We start from the raw sequence: 15,411 nt of genomic DNA, 5'->3' as shown, positions 1-15,411 counted from the left end.
AGATCAACAACTTCCCTCAGTCTGCTCTCCTTCTTTGCGATATTTGTCTCAGTCTCAAGCTCTTCCCCAGTCTCTACACTTGCTGGCCTGCTGCTCCGGTTCTCTCCCCCCGCCCCCCCCACCTTCTGCTATACAATGGTTGCATGATTACCCTTTGTAAATCAGTGACAGCACTGAAGTCAGCAAATCCCACAGGTGAAGTCTATGGACATCAGACTATTTAAAATTGCATCATTTTATGTTGACATTTTAAAAAAATCTATAAATTGAATATTTCTAAACTAAATATCTTTAAAATATATTTCAAAAACATTACAAAGTGCTTCCGATACCATATATTTTTTGATCCCAAGTCAAGTTAGTTTTCTTATAATTAATTAATATATCTACTCGTAAATGATTTTAGGGATCAGGCTCAACTGCCTTTCTCACAAAATATTTCAAAAAAGACTTTTGAAAACAGTGTCCCTCTCTGTAGAACAAACTATGTTTAATTATTACACATACGGTACTCATATTATACAAAACTCTAAAGCCCAAGCTAAAACTATTCTTTAATCCAGTTACTATCCATAAGAAATAGTGAAGTTGCTTGATACTTTTTTTTGAGGACAACTGTCGCAACTTCAGCCAGTAATCTATAATTTTATTTCAGTACTTTGAACAGTTTTCTCAGCACGGTAGCATAGTGGTTAGCACAATTGCTTCACAGCTCCAGGGTCCCAGGTTCGATTCCGGCTTGGGTCACTGTCTGTGCGGAGTCTGCACATCCTCCCCGTGTCTGCGTGGGTTTCCTCCGGGTGCTCCGATTTCCTCCCACAGTCCAAAGATGTGCGGGTTAGGTGGATTGGCCATGATAAATTGCCCTTAGTGTCCAAAATTGCCCTTAGTGTGGGGTGGGGTTACTGGGTTATGGGGATAGGGTGGAGGTGTTGATCTTGGGTAGGGTGCTCTTTCCGGGAGCCGGTGCAGACTCGATGGGCCGAATGGCCTCCTTCTGCACTGTAAATTCTATGATTCTCAAAACAAATTTTAAATGGAACAAGTAATTAAGCAGAGGAGAAAGAGACCAGTCTATTAACCAGTAACCATGTTAATTGCATGTTCAAGAATTATTTGCAACTAGCTTTAAACATCAGTAAATGTGCAAGACCCAATTTGTAATGTTGCTTACAGATGCGTTCTCGGTAATAATATCGGGCACATGGTGGTTAGAATTGTTGTAGGGAAACAAAGGTAGTTTTAACATAGAACATTACAGCGCAGTACAGGCCCTTCGGCCCTCGATGTTGCGCCGACCTGTGAAGCCCATCTACACTATTCCCTTATCGTCCATATGCCTATCCAATGACCATTTGAATGCGTTTAGTGTTGGCGAGTACACTGCTGTTGTAGGCAGGGCATTCCACGCCCATACTACTCTCTGAGTAAAGAATCTACCTCTGTCATCTGTCCTATATCTATCTTCCCTCAATTTAAAGCTATGTCCCCTCGTACTAGACATCACCATCCGAGGAAAAAGGCTCTCACTGTCCACACTATCTAATCCTCTGATCATCTTGTATGCCTCAATTAAGTCACCTCTTAACCTTCTTCTCTCTAACGAAAACAGCCTCAGCCTTTCCTCACAAGATCTTCCCTCCATACCAGGCAACATCCTGGTAAATCTCCTCTGCACCCTTTCCAATGCTTCCACATCCTTCCTATAATGTGGCGACCAGAACTGCACGCAATACTCCAAATGCGGCCGCACCAGAGTTCTGTACAGCTGCAACATGACCTCATGGCTTCGAAACTCAATTCCTCTACCAATAAAAGCTAACACACCGTACGCCTTCTTAACAACCCTCTCAACCTGGATGGCAACTTTCAGGGATCTATGGACATGGACACCTCTCTCTGCTCGTCCACACGACCAAGAATCTTACCATTAGCCCAGTACTCGGTCTTCCTGTTATTCCTTCCAAAATGAATCACCTCACACTTTTCTGCATTAAACTCCATTTGCCACCTGTCAGCCCAGCTCTGCAGCTTATCTATGTCCCTCTGTAACTTGTAACACCCTTCTGCACTGTCCACAACTCCATCGACTTTAGTGTCATCTGCAAATTTACTCACCCATCCTTCTATGCCCTCCTCCAGGTCATTTAGAAAAATGACAAACAGCAGCAGCCCCAAAACAGATCCTTGTGCTACAACACTAGTAACTGGACACCAGTCCCAACATTTCCCATCAACCACCACCCTTTGTCTTCTTCCAGCTAGCCAATTTCTGATCCAAACTGCTAAATCACCCTCAATCCCCAGCCTCCGTATTTTCTGCAATAGCCTACCGTGGGGAACCTTATCAAACGCTTTACTGAAATCCATATACACCACAGAGATATATATTTGTATTAGAAATAAGGTATAGTTTGAAGTGTGATTAATTTAATCTTTCTGCGCCTGGAAGGGTAAAATCTATAGTTAGAGATGTTTATATGCAAGAGGGTTGGTTAAGCTCCAACTGTGTTTCCATTGTGCTTAGAGAGGGCTACAGCGTGAAGAGTAAACAAATAGGCCAGTAGAGGTATGCAATGTTAGTTAGCAACTGGAGGCCTTGTAAGGTAGAGAAGGATTATTGAATGCAAAAAGCTAAGACATAGACATAGAACATGCAGTGCAGAAGGAGGCCATTCGGCCCATCGAGTCTGCACCAACCCACTTAAGCCCTCACTTCCACCCTATCCCCAGAACCCAATAACCCCTCCTAACCACCAAGGGCAATTTATCATGGCCAATCCACCTACCCTGCACGTCTTTGGACTGTCGGAGGAAACCGGAGCACCCGGAGGAAACCCATGCAGACACGGGGAGAACGTGCAGACTCCCCACAGACAGTGACCCAGCGGGAAATCGAATCTGGGACCCTGGCGCTGTGAAGCCACAGTGCTAGACACTTGTGCTACCGTATGCTAAAGGACATTAACTTAGGTTCAGAGCAGAGTGCATGTATTTGACCACAGTCATCTTGTGTGCTTAGAATAGATTGTGTTAATGAGACCGTTGTACATCAAGATTTACTTTGTAATCCATGTTAATCTTTATATCTGTGTGTATTTGTTGAGCTGAAGGGGGAGTGGAGGAGTATTGTATAATAATCAAACTTTTCAGGTTTAAGAAAATTTTTTCTTGTTGTTAAAACTAACAATCCTGTGGCTCTGATCCTCCACGGTTTACAGAAAAAGTAAAAGTTACGGTCTTTTGAGCCAGGATTCCATTCTGGGATCTTCCTGGCCAGTATAACGGGATCATAACAATGTGCTGAATGGCTCTGAATTTGTAGAAGATGTTTAGTATGCTAACAGGGATGAGGGGCTTTTGATAGGTGGAAAGAACGAGAGAATTCGAGACTCTCTTTACTTGAAAATAGAAAGTTAAGAATTATACATGTCAACTTCTGGCGGTTGCCATGGCTGAGTGGTCACACATCTGATGGCTCCCGCTCGAGGTGGAATGTTTTGAGGGGGTGTTGCTGATGTGAGTTGCATGAGCACTGAGGAATTGAAGTACTCCACCAGTGGAGCTGGATTATGGCTTACCAGACGTGGGGTATAATAAGAAGCGGTAGCTTGAGCAAAGCTATATTCGAGGTGTTACACAGGAAAAGACGGCAGAGGGTGCTGGGGCATCGTTGCCCATCCAGTGGCTTACCAAACAACTTGTGGACTTTTTGAATGCAAGTCCCAGCAGCAGAGGCAGGAGGCCTCAGAAGACCTGACAAAGGTGATGGAGCCGCTTTGGGCAGCTATTGAGTGGAGCAGAGGCTGGAGGGGCAGGGTCTGGCACTCCAGAAGGTGGAGGAGTCGAGAGGGGAGCATGAGGACTGGCTGGCTTCGTTGGAGGTGGAAATTGTGCCCATGGCGGAGAACCAGAAGAGGTTGAGGGAGAGGGTGGAGATCCTCGAGAACCGTTCCAGGGTGCAGATTCTCCGGATTGTGGGGTGGCCTGAGGGGATTGAGAGAACGCATGCCACAAAGTCTGTGGCGTGTAGGTTGGAGAAGTTGGTGGGGGAGGGATCTTTGACCATCCCCCCCCCCAGGTGGATGGAGCACACAAGGGGCTGAGGAGGAGGCCAAGGGCGGGGAAGCCACAGAGGGTGATGGTGGTGAGGCTGCATCATTTTCTTGACAAGGAGAAGATACTGAAGTGGGTGAAGGAGACACAAAAGTGTACCTGGGAAGGAAACATGCTGAGGATCTACCAGGACCTGGATGCGGAGTTAGCCAAGTGGCGGGCTAGTTATAATCGGACAAAGGCTGCCATCTAATAATAATAATCTTTACTGTCACAAGCAGGCTTGCACTGAAGTTACTGTGAAAATCTCCTAGTCGCCACACTCTGGCACCTGTTCGGGTACACTGAGGGAGAATTCAGAATGTCCAATTCATCCAACAGCACGTCTTTTGGGACTTGTGGGAGGATTCCGGTGCACCCGGAGAAAACCCACGTAGGCACGGGGAGAACGTGCAGACTCCGACTTGACCCAAGCCGGGAATCCAACCTGGGGCCCTAGAGCTATGAAACAACAGTGCTAACTACTGTGCTACCGTGCCGCCCATACAAGGAAGGGGTGAAATTTGGGGTGTTATATCCTGCTCATCTGTGGGTCACACACCAGAATAGAGAGTTTTATTTTGGCATGTCGGAGGTGGATGAATTTATTAAGACTCCATGGACTGGGAGGTGTGGAGCACACTGATCTTTGGAGATGCTATTGTGGGTTTACACGACAGGCTGATTGTTGTATTTAATGGATTTTTAAAAATTTGTTCATGGGATGTGGGCGTTGCAGGCTGTGCCAGCATTTATTGCCCATCCCTAATTGCCCTTGAGGGGGCAGTTAAGAGTCAACCACATTGCTGTGGGTCACAGGTAGGCCAGACCAGATGAGGGCGGCAGATTTCCTTCCTAAAGGACATTAGTGAACCCGATGGGATTTTACGACAATCGGCAATGGTTTGATGGTCATCATTAAACTTTTAATTCCAGATTTTTTTTTAAAATTCAAATTTCGCCATCTGCAGTGGCGGGATTTGAACCCGGGACCCCAAAGCATCACCCTGGGTTTCTGGTTTACTAGTCCAGTGACAATGCCACTATGCCACCACCTATCGGCGATTGCAGTCTTTGGGCTGATTTGCGGGTGGTGCAGGAGGCAGCTCAACTGTCGCAATGGAGGATGGATGTGGGGTGCTGGCGGACAAGGGGGGGGGAGGGGGGAGTGAGAGGGTGAGAATGGCCATCTGAAATTGTGGAGCTGAATAATACAGGGGAGGTTACTGCCTCCATGCTGTGGGAGGCACTGAAGGCGGTGATAAGGGGGGGGGGGGGGGGGGGGGAAGAGAGATTTATATAGAATCAGGTGCATAGATAGAGACTGGTATGGGCTGAGAGGCTGAGGATGGTGGAGGACATCCTGAGGATCGACCGGAGATAATTAGTGGCTCCTGAGGAGTCGTTACTAAATGGGAAGCGGAGGCTCCAGATGGAGTTTGGGCTGATGTCCACTGGATAGGCAGTGGGACAGTTGAAAAGAAACATAGAAAATAGGTGCAGAAGTAGGCCATTCGGCCCTTCGAGCCTGCACCACCATTCAATATGATCATGGCTGATCATGCAAATTCAGTGTCCCACTGCCGCTTTCTCTCCATACCCCTTGATCCCTTTAGCCACAAGGGTCACATCCAGCTCCCTCTTGAATATATCCAACAAATTGCTGTGACCGATGCTCGTTGGGAGATATAATGAGTCAATGGTATGGGGGAGCTTCCCCCACGCTGTCACAGGCTTCTATATCGCTCATTTTAAAGAAAGATAAGGACCCAGAGCAGTGCGGATCATACCGCCTGATTTCGCTGCTGAGTGCGGATGGGTTGTTATTAGTGAAGGCGCTGGCGTCGCGGAGGATTGCATGCCAGGGGTGATAGGACAGGACTGGATGGGGTTCATGAAGGGATGGCTGCTGTTGCCGAATATATGGAAGCTGCTTAATGTTATTATGATGCCCTTGGACGGCCGAGAAGTGGAAGTGGTGAAGGCAATGGATGCGGAAAAGGCATTTGATCGGGTTGAATGTGCGCATCTGTTTGAGGTGCTGGGGCAGTTCGGTTTGGGCAGGGGTTTATTGATTGGGTTTGGCTGCTGTACAAGGTGCCTAAGACAAGAGATCGGGCAAACATGGCCAGTTCAGATTATTTTGGGCTACACACAGGATGCAGAGCTGGGCTGGGCTGAGAAGTGGCAGATGGAGTTTAACCCTGACAAGTGTGAGGTTGTCCATTTTGGAAGGACAAATATGAATGCAGAATACAGGGTTAAAGGTAGGGTTCTTGGCAATGTAGAGGAGCAGAGAGATCTTGGGGTCTATGCTCATAGATCTTTGAAAGTTGCCACTCAAGTGGATAGAGCTGTGAAGAAGGCCTATGGTGTGCTAGCGTTCATTAGCAGAGGGATTGAATTTAAGAGCCGTGAGGTGATGATGCAGCTGTACAAAACCTTTTGTAAGGCCACATTTGGAGTACTGTGTGCAGTTCTGTTCACCTCATTTTAGGAAGGATGTGGAAGCTTTGGAAAAGGTGCAAAGGAGATTTACCAGGATGTTGCCTGGAATGGAGTGTAGGTCTTATGAGGAAAGGTTGAGGGTGCTAGGCCTTTTCTCATTAGAACGGAGAAGGATGAGGGGCGACTTGATAGAGGTTTATAAGATGATCAGGGGAATAGATAGACTAGACAGTCAGAGACTTTTTCCCCAGTTGGAACAAACCATTACAAGGGGACATAAATTTAAGGTAAATGGTGGAAGATATAGGAGGGATGTCAGAGGTAGGTTCTTTACCCAGAGAGTAGTGGGGGCATGGAATGCACTGCCTGTGGAAGTAGTTGGGACCTTCAAGCGGCTATTGGATAGGTACATGGATTAGGGTAGAATAATGGAGTGTAGATTAATTTGTTCTTAAGGGCAGCACGGTAGCATTGTGGATAGCACAATTGCTTCACAGTTCCAGGGTCCCAGGTTCGATTTCGGCTTGGGTCACTGTCTGTGTGGAGTCTGCACGTCCTCCCCGTGTGTGCGTGGGTTTCCTCCGGGTGCTCCGGTTTCCTCCCACAGTCCAAAGATGTGCAGGTTGAGTGGATTGGCCATGATAAATTGCCCTTAGTGTCCAAAAGTCTATGATAATCTATGATTAACCTAGGACAAAAGTTCGGCCCACCATCGTGGGCCGAAGGGCCTGTTCTGTGCTGTATTTCTCTATCTATCTATCTACCTTGCGAGGCAAGGATGCCCGTTCTCCCTGCTGCTCTTTGCGCAACGATAGAACTGTTGACAATGGTGCTGAAGGGGTCGAGGGGGATTAGGGGGTTCGAGGGGGATTAGGGGGTCGAGGGGGATTAGGGGGTCGAGGGGGTCGAGGGGGATCGAGGGGGTCGAGGGGGATCGAGGGGGTCGAGGGGGATCGAGGGGGTCGAGGGGGATCGAGGGGGTCGAGGGGGATCGAGGGGGTCGAGGGGGATCGAGGGGGTCGAGGGGGATCGAGGGGGTCGAGGGGGATCGAGGGGGTCGAGGGGGATCAGGGGGTCGAGGGGGATTAGGGGGTCGAGGGGGATTAGGGGGTCGAGGGGGATTAGGGGGTCGGAAGTGCCTGGCAGAGAGTTTCACTGTACACATGTGACCTCCTGTTGTACATTTAATAGGAGCTTTGATAGAATTAATGGGATTCTGGGTGAGTTTGGCTGCTTTGAGGCATAAGCTGAATATGGGGAAAAGTGAGGCGTTCCCAGTTAATGCATAGGGACAGGAGAGGAGGTTAGGGGAATTGCATTCTGGGTGGTCGGGATACAGGTGCCGTGGAGCTGGGCACAGCTGGTGCAAGATGAATGGGTTGATTTTGAGGTATCTATGGACGGGGAAGGTTCTGCGGGTGAGGAGGATGTTCTTGGAGAGGGATCAATGCAATGGCTGGGAAATGGGCAGTGGAGGAGACGTCAGTTTGGGGGCGGATGGGGGCTGCCTCGTGTAAGGGGACCAGCCGGAGGGCACTGTTGTTGGTGCCACTTCCGATCCCGCCGGTTCGGTACTCATCGAGTCTGGTGGTGGCATCGGCACTGAGAGTTTGTGAGAGGGTCGGTGGGGGCCGAAGTGTGAAGGGAAGCATTGCGGAGGATGTCTATGCCTTTGTCTCCCTGATAGCCCGGAGATGGATTTTGTTGCGTTGGCAAGATGTGGAGCTACGGATGAGTGTTTGGCAGAATTTTTGCATTTGGAAAAAGCCAAGTTCACTTTTTGTGGGGGGAGGGGGGATCACTTTGAGGATGGAAGCTTATCGACTTCTTTATTGAGTTGTCAGCAAGAGCGGGGAAAGAGTTTGCTTTTTGTTTGGCGGGGGTAGGTTGCTGGGTGGGAGGGGTTTTGTTTTGTACTTTGCCGCAGTTATATATATATATATATATATATATAAAAAATATCAATAAAATGTTTTTCAAAAAACATTATACATGTCAAATGGCTAACAACGTGTTCAAGGTCATTTGAAGGACTTAAACATTCATGCTGAATTGATCAGTACAAAAGAATGGATCTACTCGATGAAGTCACCAAGAAAGATGATTTCAGAAAGGGAATGCAGGACAGAATGCACTTAATTAAAAGTTACACAATTCGAGATCCAGTGATTCAAGAGTGTTATAGTGAAAACCAGGAACATATGGGCAAAAATACAAAACTTGACTTTGCATGAATTCACAGTTGTGAATTCACATGTGCTGGAAATTTTGCAAAGCATCAGATGTTTAAGTTCCCTGGGCCAGACGGGATATACCCAAGGTTGCTACAGGAAGAGATTGCTGTGCCATTGGCGATGATCTTTGTGTCTTCACTCTCAACTGTAGTACAGGATGATTGGAGGGAGGCGAATGTTGTTCCTCTGTTCAAGAAAGGGAATAGGGAAATCCCTGGGAATTATAGACCTGTCAGTCTTACGTCTGTGGTGAGCAAAATACTGAAAAGGATTCTGAGAGTTAGGATTTATGATTATTTAGAAAAACATAGTTTGATCAAATATAGTCAGCATGGCTTTGTGAGGGGCAGGTCATGCCTCACAAGCCTCAATTAATTATTTGAGGATGTGACAAGACACATTGCTTGTCGGGCAGTGGAGATGGAGTATTTAATTTCAGTAAGGCATTTGATAAGGTTCCCCATGGTAGGCTCATTCAGAAAGTTAGGGGCCATGGGATACAGGGAAATTTGGCTGCCTGGATACAGAATTGGTTGGTCAAAAGACGCCAGCAGGTGGTAGTGGATGAAAGTATTCTGCCTGGAAGTCGATGACCAGTGGTGTCCCACAGGGACCTCTGCTCTTTGTGGTTTTTATAAATGACTTGGATGAGGAAGTGGAAGGGTGGATTAGTAAGTTTTCCGATGACACGAAGGTTGGTGGAGTTGTAAATAGTGTTGAGGGGTGTTGCAGGTTACAACAGGACATCGACAGGATGCAGAGCAGAGCAGGACTGAGAAATGGCAGATGGAGTTCAACCTAGATAAATGTAAAGTGATTCATTTTGGAAGGTTAAATTTGAATGCTGAATACAGGGTTAAAAGCAGGATTCTCAGAAGTGTGGAGGAACAGAGGGATCTTCGGGTCCACGTACATAGATCCCTCAAAGTTGGCACCCAGGCTGATAGGATTATTAAGAAGGTATATGGTGTGTTGGCTTTCATTAACAGGGGAATTGAGTTCAAGAGCCGCGAGGTTTTGCTGCAGCTTTATAAATCCCTGGTTCGACCACACTTGGAATATTATGTCCAGTTCTGGTCGCCTCATTATAAGGACGGTAGTGGATGCTTTGGAGAAGGTGCAGAGGAGATTTACCAGGATACTGCCTGGACTGGAGGGCATGTCTTATGAAGAAAAGTTGAGGGAGCTAGGGCTTTTCTCACTGGAATGAAGAAGGAAGAGAGGTGTTTTGATAGATTTGTATAAGATGAAGAGAGGCATGGATAGAGTGGATAGCCAGAGACTTTTCCCCAGGGCGGAAATGGCTGTCACGAGGGGACATCGTTTTAAGGTGATTGGAGGAAGGTGTAGGATAGGTGCTTTACACAGAGAGTGGTGGGTGTGTGGAATGCACTACCAGCAGAGGTGGTGGAGTCAGAGTCATTAGGGACATTTAAGAGACTCTTGGACAGGCACATGGACAGCAGTAAATTGAAGGGGTGTAGGTTGATTTCATAGAATTTACAGTTCAGGAGGAGGCCATTTGGCATATCAAGTCTGCACCGGACCTTAGGAAAGAGCACCCCACCCAAGCCCATGCCTCCACCCTATCCCTGTAACCCAGAAACCTGAGCCAACCTTCTTTTTTGGACACTAAGGGCAATTTATCATCGCCAATCCACCTAACCTGAACATCTTTGGACTGTGGGAGGAACCCAGAGCACCCAGAGGAAACCCACGCAGACACGGGGAGAACGTGCAGACTCCTCACAGACAGTGACCCAGCGGGAAATCAAACCTGGGACCCTGGAGCTGTGAAGTAACTGTGCTCACCACTGTCCTACCGTTCATAGATTCGGATAAATGGTCGGCACAACATCGTGGGCCGAAGGGACTGAATGTGCTGTATGTTCTATATTCAATACTCATGAATCAATCCCCATGTTTACAGTCTTGACAAAACTTATTTAAAACGAAGACAAGTGAAAATATGTACTCAACAAAAGAACAGCCAAACTGGGAAAGATTATGTAAATTCTGAGTTTACAAGTGCAACCTTAGTAAACAGGCTAAATACCAGTTCTCTGCAAGACTATACTTTAGATAGCAAGTTTGTAAAAGTCAATCATATAAATCAAATTCACTCACATCTGAAAATAAAAAGAAGGAATCAGCAATGTTGATGATTCTTACCTAGACGAAGCTCTCCAAAATTTCCACATCCTATCTTCTTCCCCACCCGGAAGTTGGGACCCACCATTAAGACTCCAGAGCTGGTCCCCGTACTCCGGCCACAGTTGGTTCCCCGCCCACCAGATTTTGACATCCTTCTTGTTTCTTCTGTGTCACCCCTCCCCCCTCTCTTATCAAAATCCATAAGTTTGTGATAGCCTGGCTTCTCCACGGTTACTTTGCCATGCAAACCAACAATGCCAAAACTTGGAATTTTAGAATGTCATCACGATTGAAATGGGCTACTACAGGTTTAGCACCACCAAAGGTCTTGACAAATCTTCCATTTTTGTCTTCTTCTGCACATTCTTTTAGAGATAACACATCCTTAAGTCAAATTGAAAACTGAGATGGAATAGCTGAAATCCTCCACCTTCCTTCTTTGGTGTAGACCTACAAAACAAAATTAATCAATGAGCATATTTTTTGATGACAGCAAAAAATTAAAGTCTCAATGTTAGTGAGCGAAAGGACTAAAATCTTTTCTGTTTCTTGTTATATTGGACTACTGTTGGAGAGGTTAAATAATGAGGTTGAAGTGAAGTTGATTAATGCTAAAACAAATACAAAGAAATGCCAAACACTCATACTGAAAACCTGAAATAAAAACAGAAAATGCTGGAAATACTCAGGTCAGGCAACAGCTATGGAAAGCGGAAGAGGGTTAGCATTTCATTTCAAATTATCAACCTGAAAACATTAACTCGATCAATGCTGAATTTGTAATGTATCGACATTTTAGGGGTATTTTTAAACGTTGGGAATGCTTGTCGTTTAAAACCTCTAGACAGCACATTAAGTGTGATTTCCATAGGTGAACCTGGTTTTGCTCCCAAAATAGGTAAGAAAATAGGGCGGTATGGTAGCACAGTGGTTTGCAATGTTGCTTCACAGCGCCAGGGTCCCAGGTCCAATTCCCAGTTTGGGTCACTGTCTGTGTGGAGTCTGCATGTTCTCCCCGGGCCTGCATGCGTTTCGTCCGGGTGCTCTAGTTTCCTCCCACAAGTCCCGGAAGACGTGTCAGGTAATTTGGACATTCTGGATTCTCGCTGTGTACCCGAACAGGTGCCGGAGTGTGGTGACAGTAACTTCATTGTAGTGTTAATGTAAGCCTCCTTGTGACAATAATAAAGATTAAATATTATTAGAATTAAAAGAATGTTCTGCTCTAAGATCACCACCAATTTCTCCCATCTGTTTACTGGCTACTGCAAAATACTGGAAACCAACATGTATAATTTTCCTTTTCCCTGTGAAAAAAGGCCACATGCTGCTGGATGCCTTACTTGGCATGGATTAGAATGCAGATGGGATCAAGCCTTTATTTGTTTCCATTCCACAGCACTGAGTATTAGTGCTCTAATGCTCTCAGGGTACAATCTAATTCTCATAATCCAAAGCAGCCAATCCAAATGATCTAAATTCATTTTTGACACTAAATTCCTACTTTGCAGCGTTGACTAATTCAGCTATTGGATAATCAAATATTTTTTCAAAACAAAGGGCTTTGAATCATCAGTGGGCTAAATTCATACGTTAGCTTTCCGACAAGAACCTAGGCACCTCAGGTTAGTTAAAGCAATTCCTGCTTTTACTGGTGCTATCGTCACGGCCAGTGCTCTCTGGATGCATGCTATAGTTGGTGGTGACATATACTGTGAGAAACTTCATCCCTAAAATGGGAGCATGGAATTCCTTCATGAAATTTCAGTGGGTGGGTGCAAAAATAAATCTCAGTTAAAATCCTTGAAAATGGCACGTGTACGTTTGAGTACTTAGCAACCAAGACTACTTCGTGAAGTTGTGCGTTACGTTTGACATTGAATATAATCCAAATTTGCATTTATCCCAAGGCAGGTTGGTTCAGATGTCAAGGATGATAGTCCAAGAATTGATCAAAGACATTTTAGTTGCATGCTTGGAAATTATTTTGGTCTTTGCTCCCCTAATGTTAAGGTGAATTTTGTCCAAGAAGATTTTAATATCTTCACACCAGTCTTTGGATGCTCCCTTCGACTCAAATCCCGGTTTCATCCAGCAATCAGGAGTGTGCATCTAAATGGAATCATCCTTCATTCCTCTGCAAGTTAGAATTGCCTTGCTCATTGGATAACATCAGTCAACAAGCTCTTTTAATACATTTAGATGTTAGGAAAGATATAATGTTCCCTAGTACATAGAACATACAGTGCAGAAGGGGACATTCAGCCCATCAAGTCTGCACTGACCCACTTAAGCCCTCACTTCCACCCTATCCCCCTAACCCAATAACCCCTCCTAACCACTAAGGGCAATTTAGCATGGCCAATCCACCTAACCTGCACGTCTTTGGACTGTGGGAGGAAACCTGAGCACCCGGAGGAAGCCAACGCAGACACGGGGAGAACGTGCAGACTCCACACAGACAGTGACCCAGCGGGGAATCGAACCTGGGACCCTGGCACTGTGAAGCCACAATGCTAGCCACTCAGGCTACCGTGCTGCCCACGAACTTACATTGTATTTACATTGGAATTGAACTTGCCCATTTTGGACCAACAAAGGATAGAGCAAAGTATTTTCTAAATGGAAAGAGGTTAGGTACAGTGGATGACTGGAGGGTTCAGGTCCATAGATCCTTAAAATGTCAGGAACAAGTGCAGAATATAATCAAAAAGGCTAATAGAATGCTTCTATAGAGGATTGGAGTATAAAGACACAGGAACTATGCTGCAGCTATACAAAACCCTGTTTAGACCCCACTTGGAGTCACTGTGAGCAGTTCTGGGTGCTGCACCTTAGGAACAATATTTTGGCCTTGGAGGGAGAGCAACGTAGGTTTACTAAAATGATACCTGGATTATCGGGGTTAAATTACGAGGAGAGATTACACAGATTAGGCTTGTTTTCTCTAGATTTAAAAGTTGAAGGGTGAGCTGATAGAAGATTATTATTATTATTATTATTAATAAACTTTTAGTGTCACAAGTAAGCTTACATTAACACTGCAATGAAGTTACTGTGAAAATCTAGTCCCCACATTCCGGCGTCTGTTCGGGTACACAGAGGGAGAATTCAGAATGTCTAATTCACCTAACAGCACGTCTTTCGGGACTTGTGGGAGGAAACCGGAGAACCCGGAGGAAACCCACGCAGAAACGGGGAGACTCCACACAGACAGTGACCCAAACCGGGAATGGAACCTGGGACCCTGGAGCTGAGCTAACCACTGTGCTACCATGCCACCCTATTATCTGGCCATTATAACATTGCTATTTCCTACATTACTACAGCAACTACATTATCAAAGTTCTGCAATGGTCGTAAAGTGCTTTGGAACATCGTGACGTAGTGAATGACGCATGATATATACAGGGTTTTTTAATACAAACTATTTGATAAGAATGACAATATGCTCAAACCCATTTGAGCATCTGTCACAGTCTGTGCTGGAATTCTTCTGTTATCTTCCATAAATGAAATAAACCACCGATCAACAATTGATCTTGTCGATGTAATCCTTGCATTGGCTTCTGTTCTATCCGCTGGATCTTTAAGATTACCTTGGATACATATGTAATCAATGTTAAGGCTTGATGCTCTTCACATCTCGTGGCATTTGTCTTTTTCTTTAATGGGATCACCAAACTCTTCAAAATGTCTTGTGGTCATTCTCCCTTTCACAAGTTAAATCAATTCCTTTGCCTTCTCTCCAAATCATTTCCATTACATCCTTCTACTTTTCCTGCCTTCAGTTCTTTTATAGCTCTAAATATTTCAAACTCCAAAGACCAGGTCCTAAATCATCTAATGAAATGTTGTTGTCATTCTCTGGTTCTAGTTATGTGGCTTCTCATCTCTATCATAGTGGTCTTCAATGTACTCTTTCCACCTATTCTTTACTTCCTCAGGCTCTATAAGCAGTGTGCCATCTCTCTTCCATCAATTAATCTTTGTGCTTGCTTACCTCTGCTTCCAGCCGATTCTCTTATTTTCTCGGTATCCTTTCTTCCTTCTTTTTTGTAGTTCTTCTAATTCCCTGCAATGTTTTCCTCACCAACACGGTCTTGCATGATCACTCCCCCCGTGGTTCATTGTTGAGTTTCCTATACATTTGTATACCTTCATTAGTGTCTTGTTCTTCCACATTTTTCTCTTGTCCATTTTCTTCTACATTTCCTCTGAGACCTATGATATTCTAGCTCTTTTCCTTTAACCATACCAATGTTTTCTTTAGCACTTTCTAAGGTGGCCCTTTTCAATCTATCCCGCTGCTCATTGCAATTGTTTTCTGAACTGTTGTTAACCTTGTCATGAGTGTTCCTGTAAGAAAGGCTTTGTCTGACCACATGGTTTGTAGTAGGGCTTCAGTGATGTCATGTGGGTGGAGCTGGGCTGTGGCTGTCAGGTGAGAGGGGGTTTAGTGTTTTGGTTTCACTTTCAG

The 15,411-nt window shown here is 45.4% G+C and overlaps 1 protein-coding gene across 1 annotated transcript in view; it reads right to left on the bottom strand.

The window, feature by feature from the left end:
* Nucleotides 1-15,411, bottom strand: part of LOC119952965 (casein kinase I-like) — a 144,184-nt gene that overhangs the window by 78,989 nt on the left and 49,784 nt on the right. The window contains exon 2 of the mRNA XM_038776610.1: nt 10,950-11,381. Coding sequence (XP_038632538.1) covers nt 10,950-11,133 — 184 coding nt within the window. The 5' untranslated portion in view covers nt 11,134-11,381. The remainder of the gene's footprint in view (nt 1-10,949; nt 11,382-15,411) is intronic.

Source organism: Scyliorhinus canicula, chromosome 18 (assembly GCF_902713615.1).
Source record: "Scyliorhinus canicula chromosome 18, sScyCan1.1, whole genome shotgun sequence".
NCBI classification, from domain to species: domain Eukaryota; kingdom Metazoa; phylum Chordata; class Chondrichthyes; order Carcharhiniformes; family Scyliorhinidae; genus Scyliorhinus; species Scyliorhinus canicula.
The sequence above is the reverse complement of the archived record's forward strand: the minus strand, read 5'-3'. Positions and strand labels throughout refer to the sequence as shown.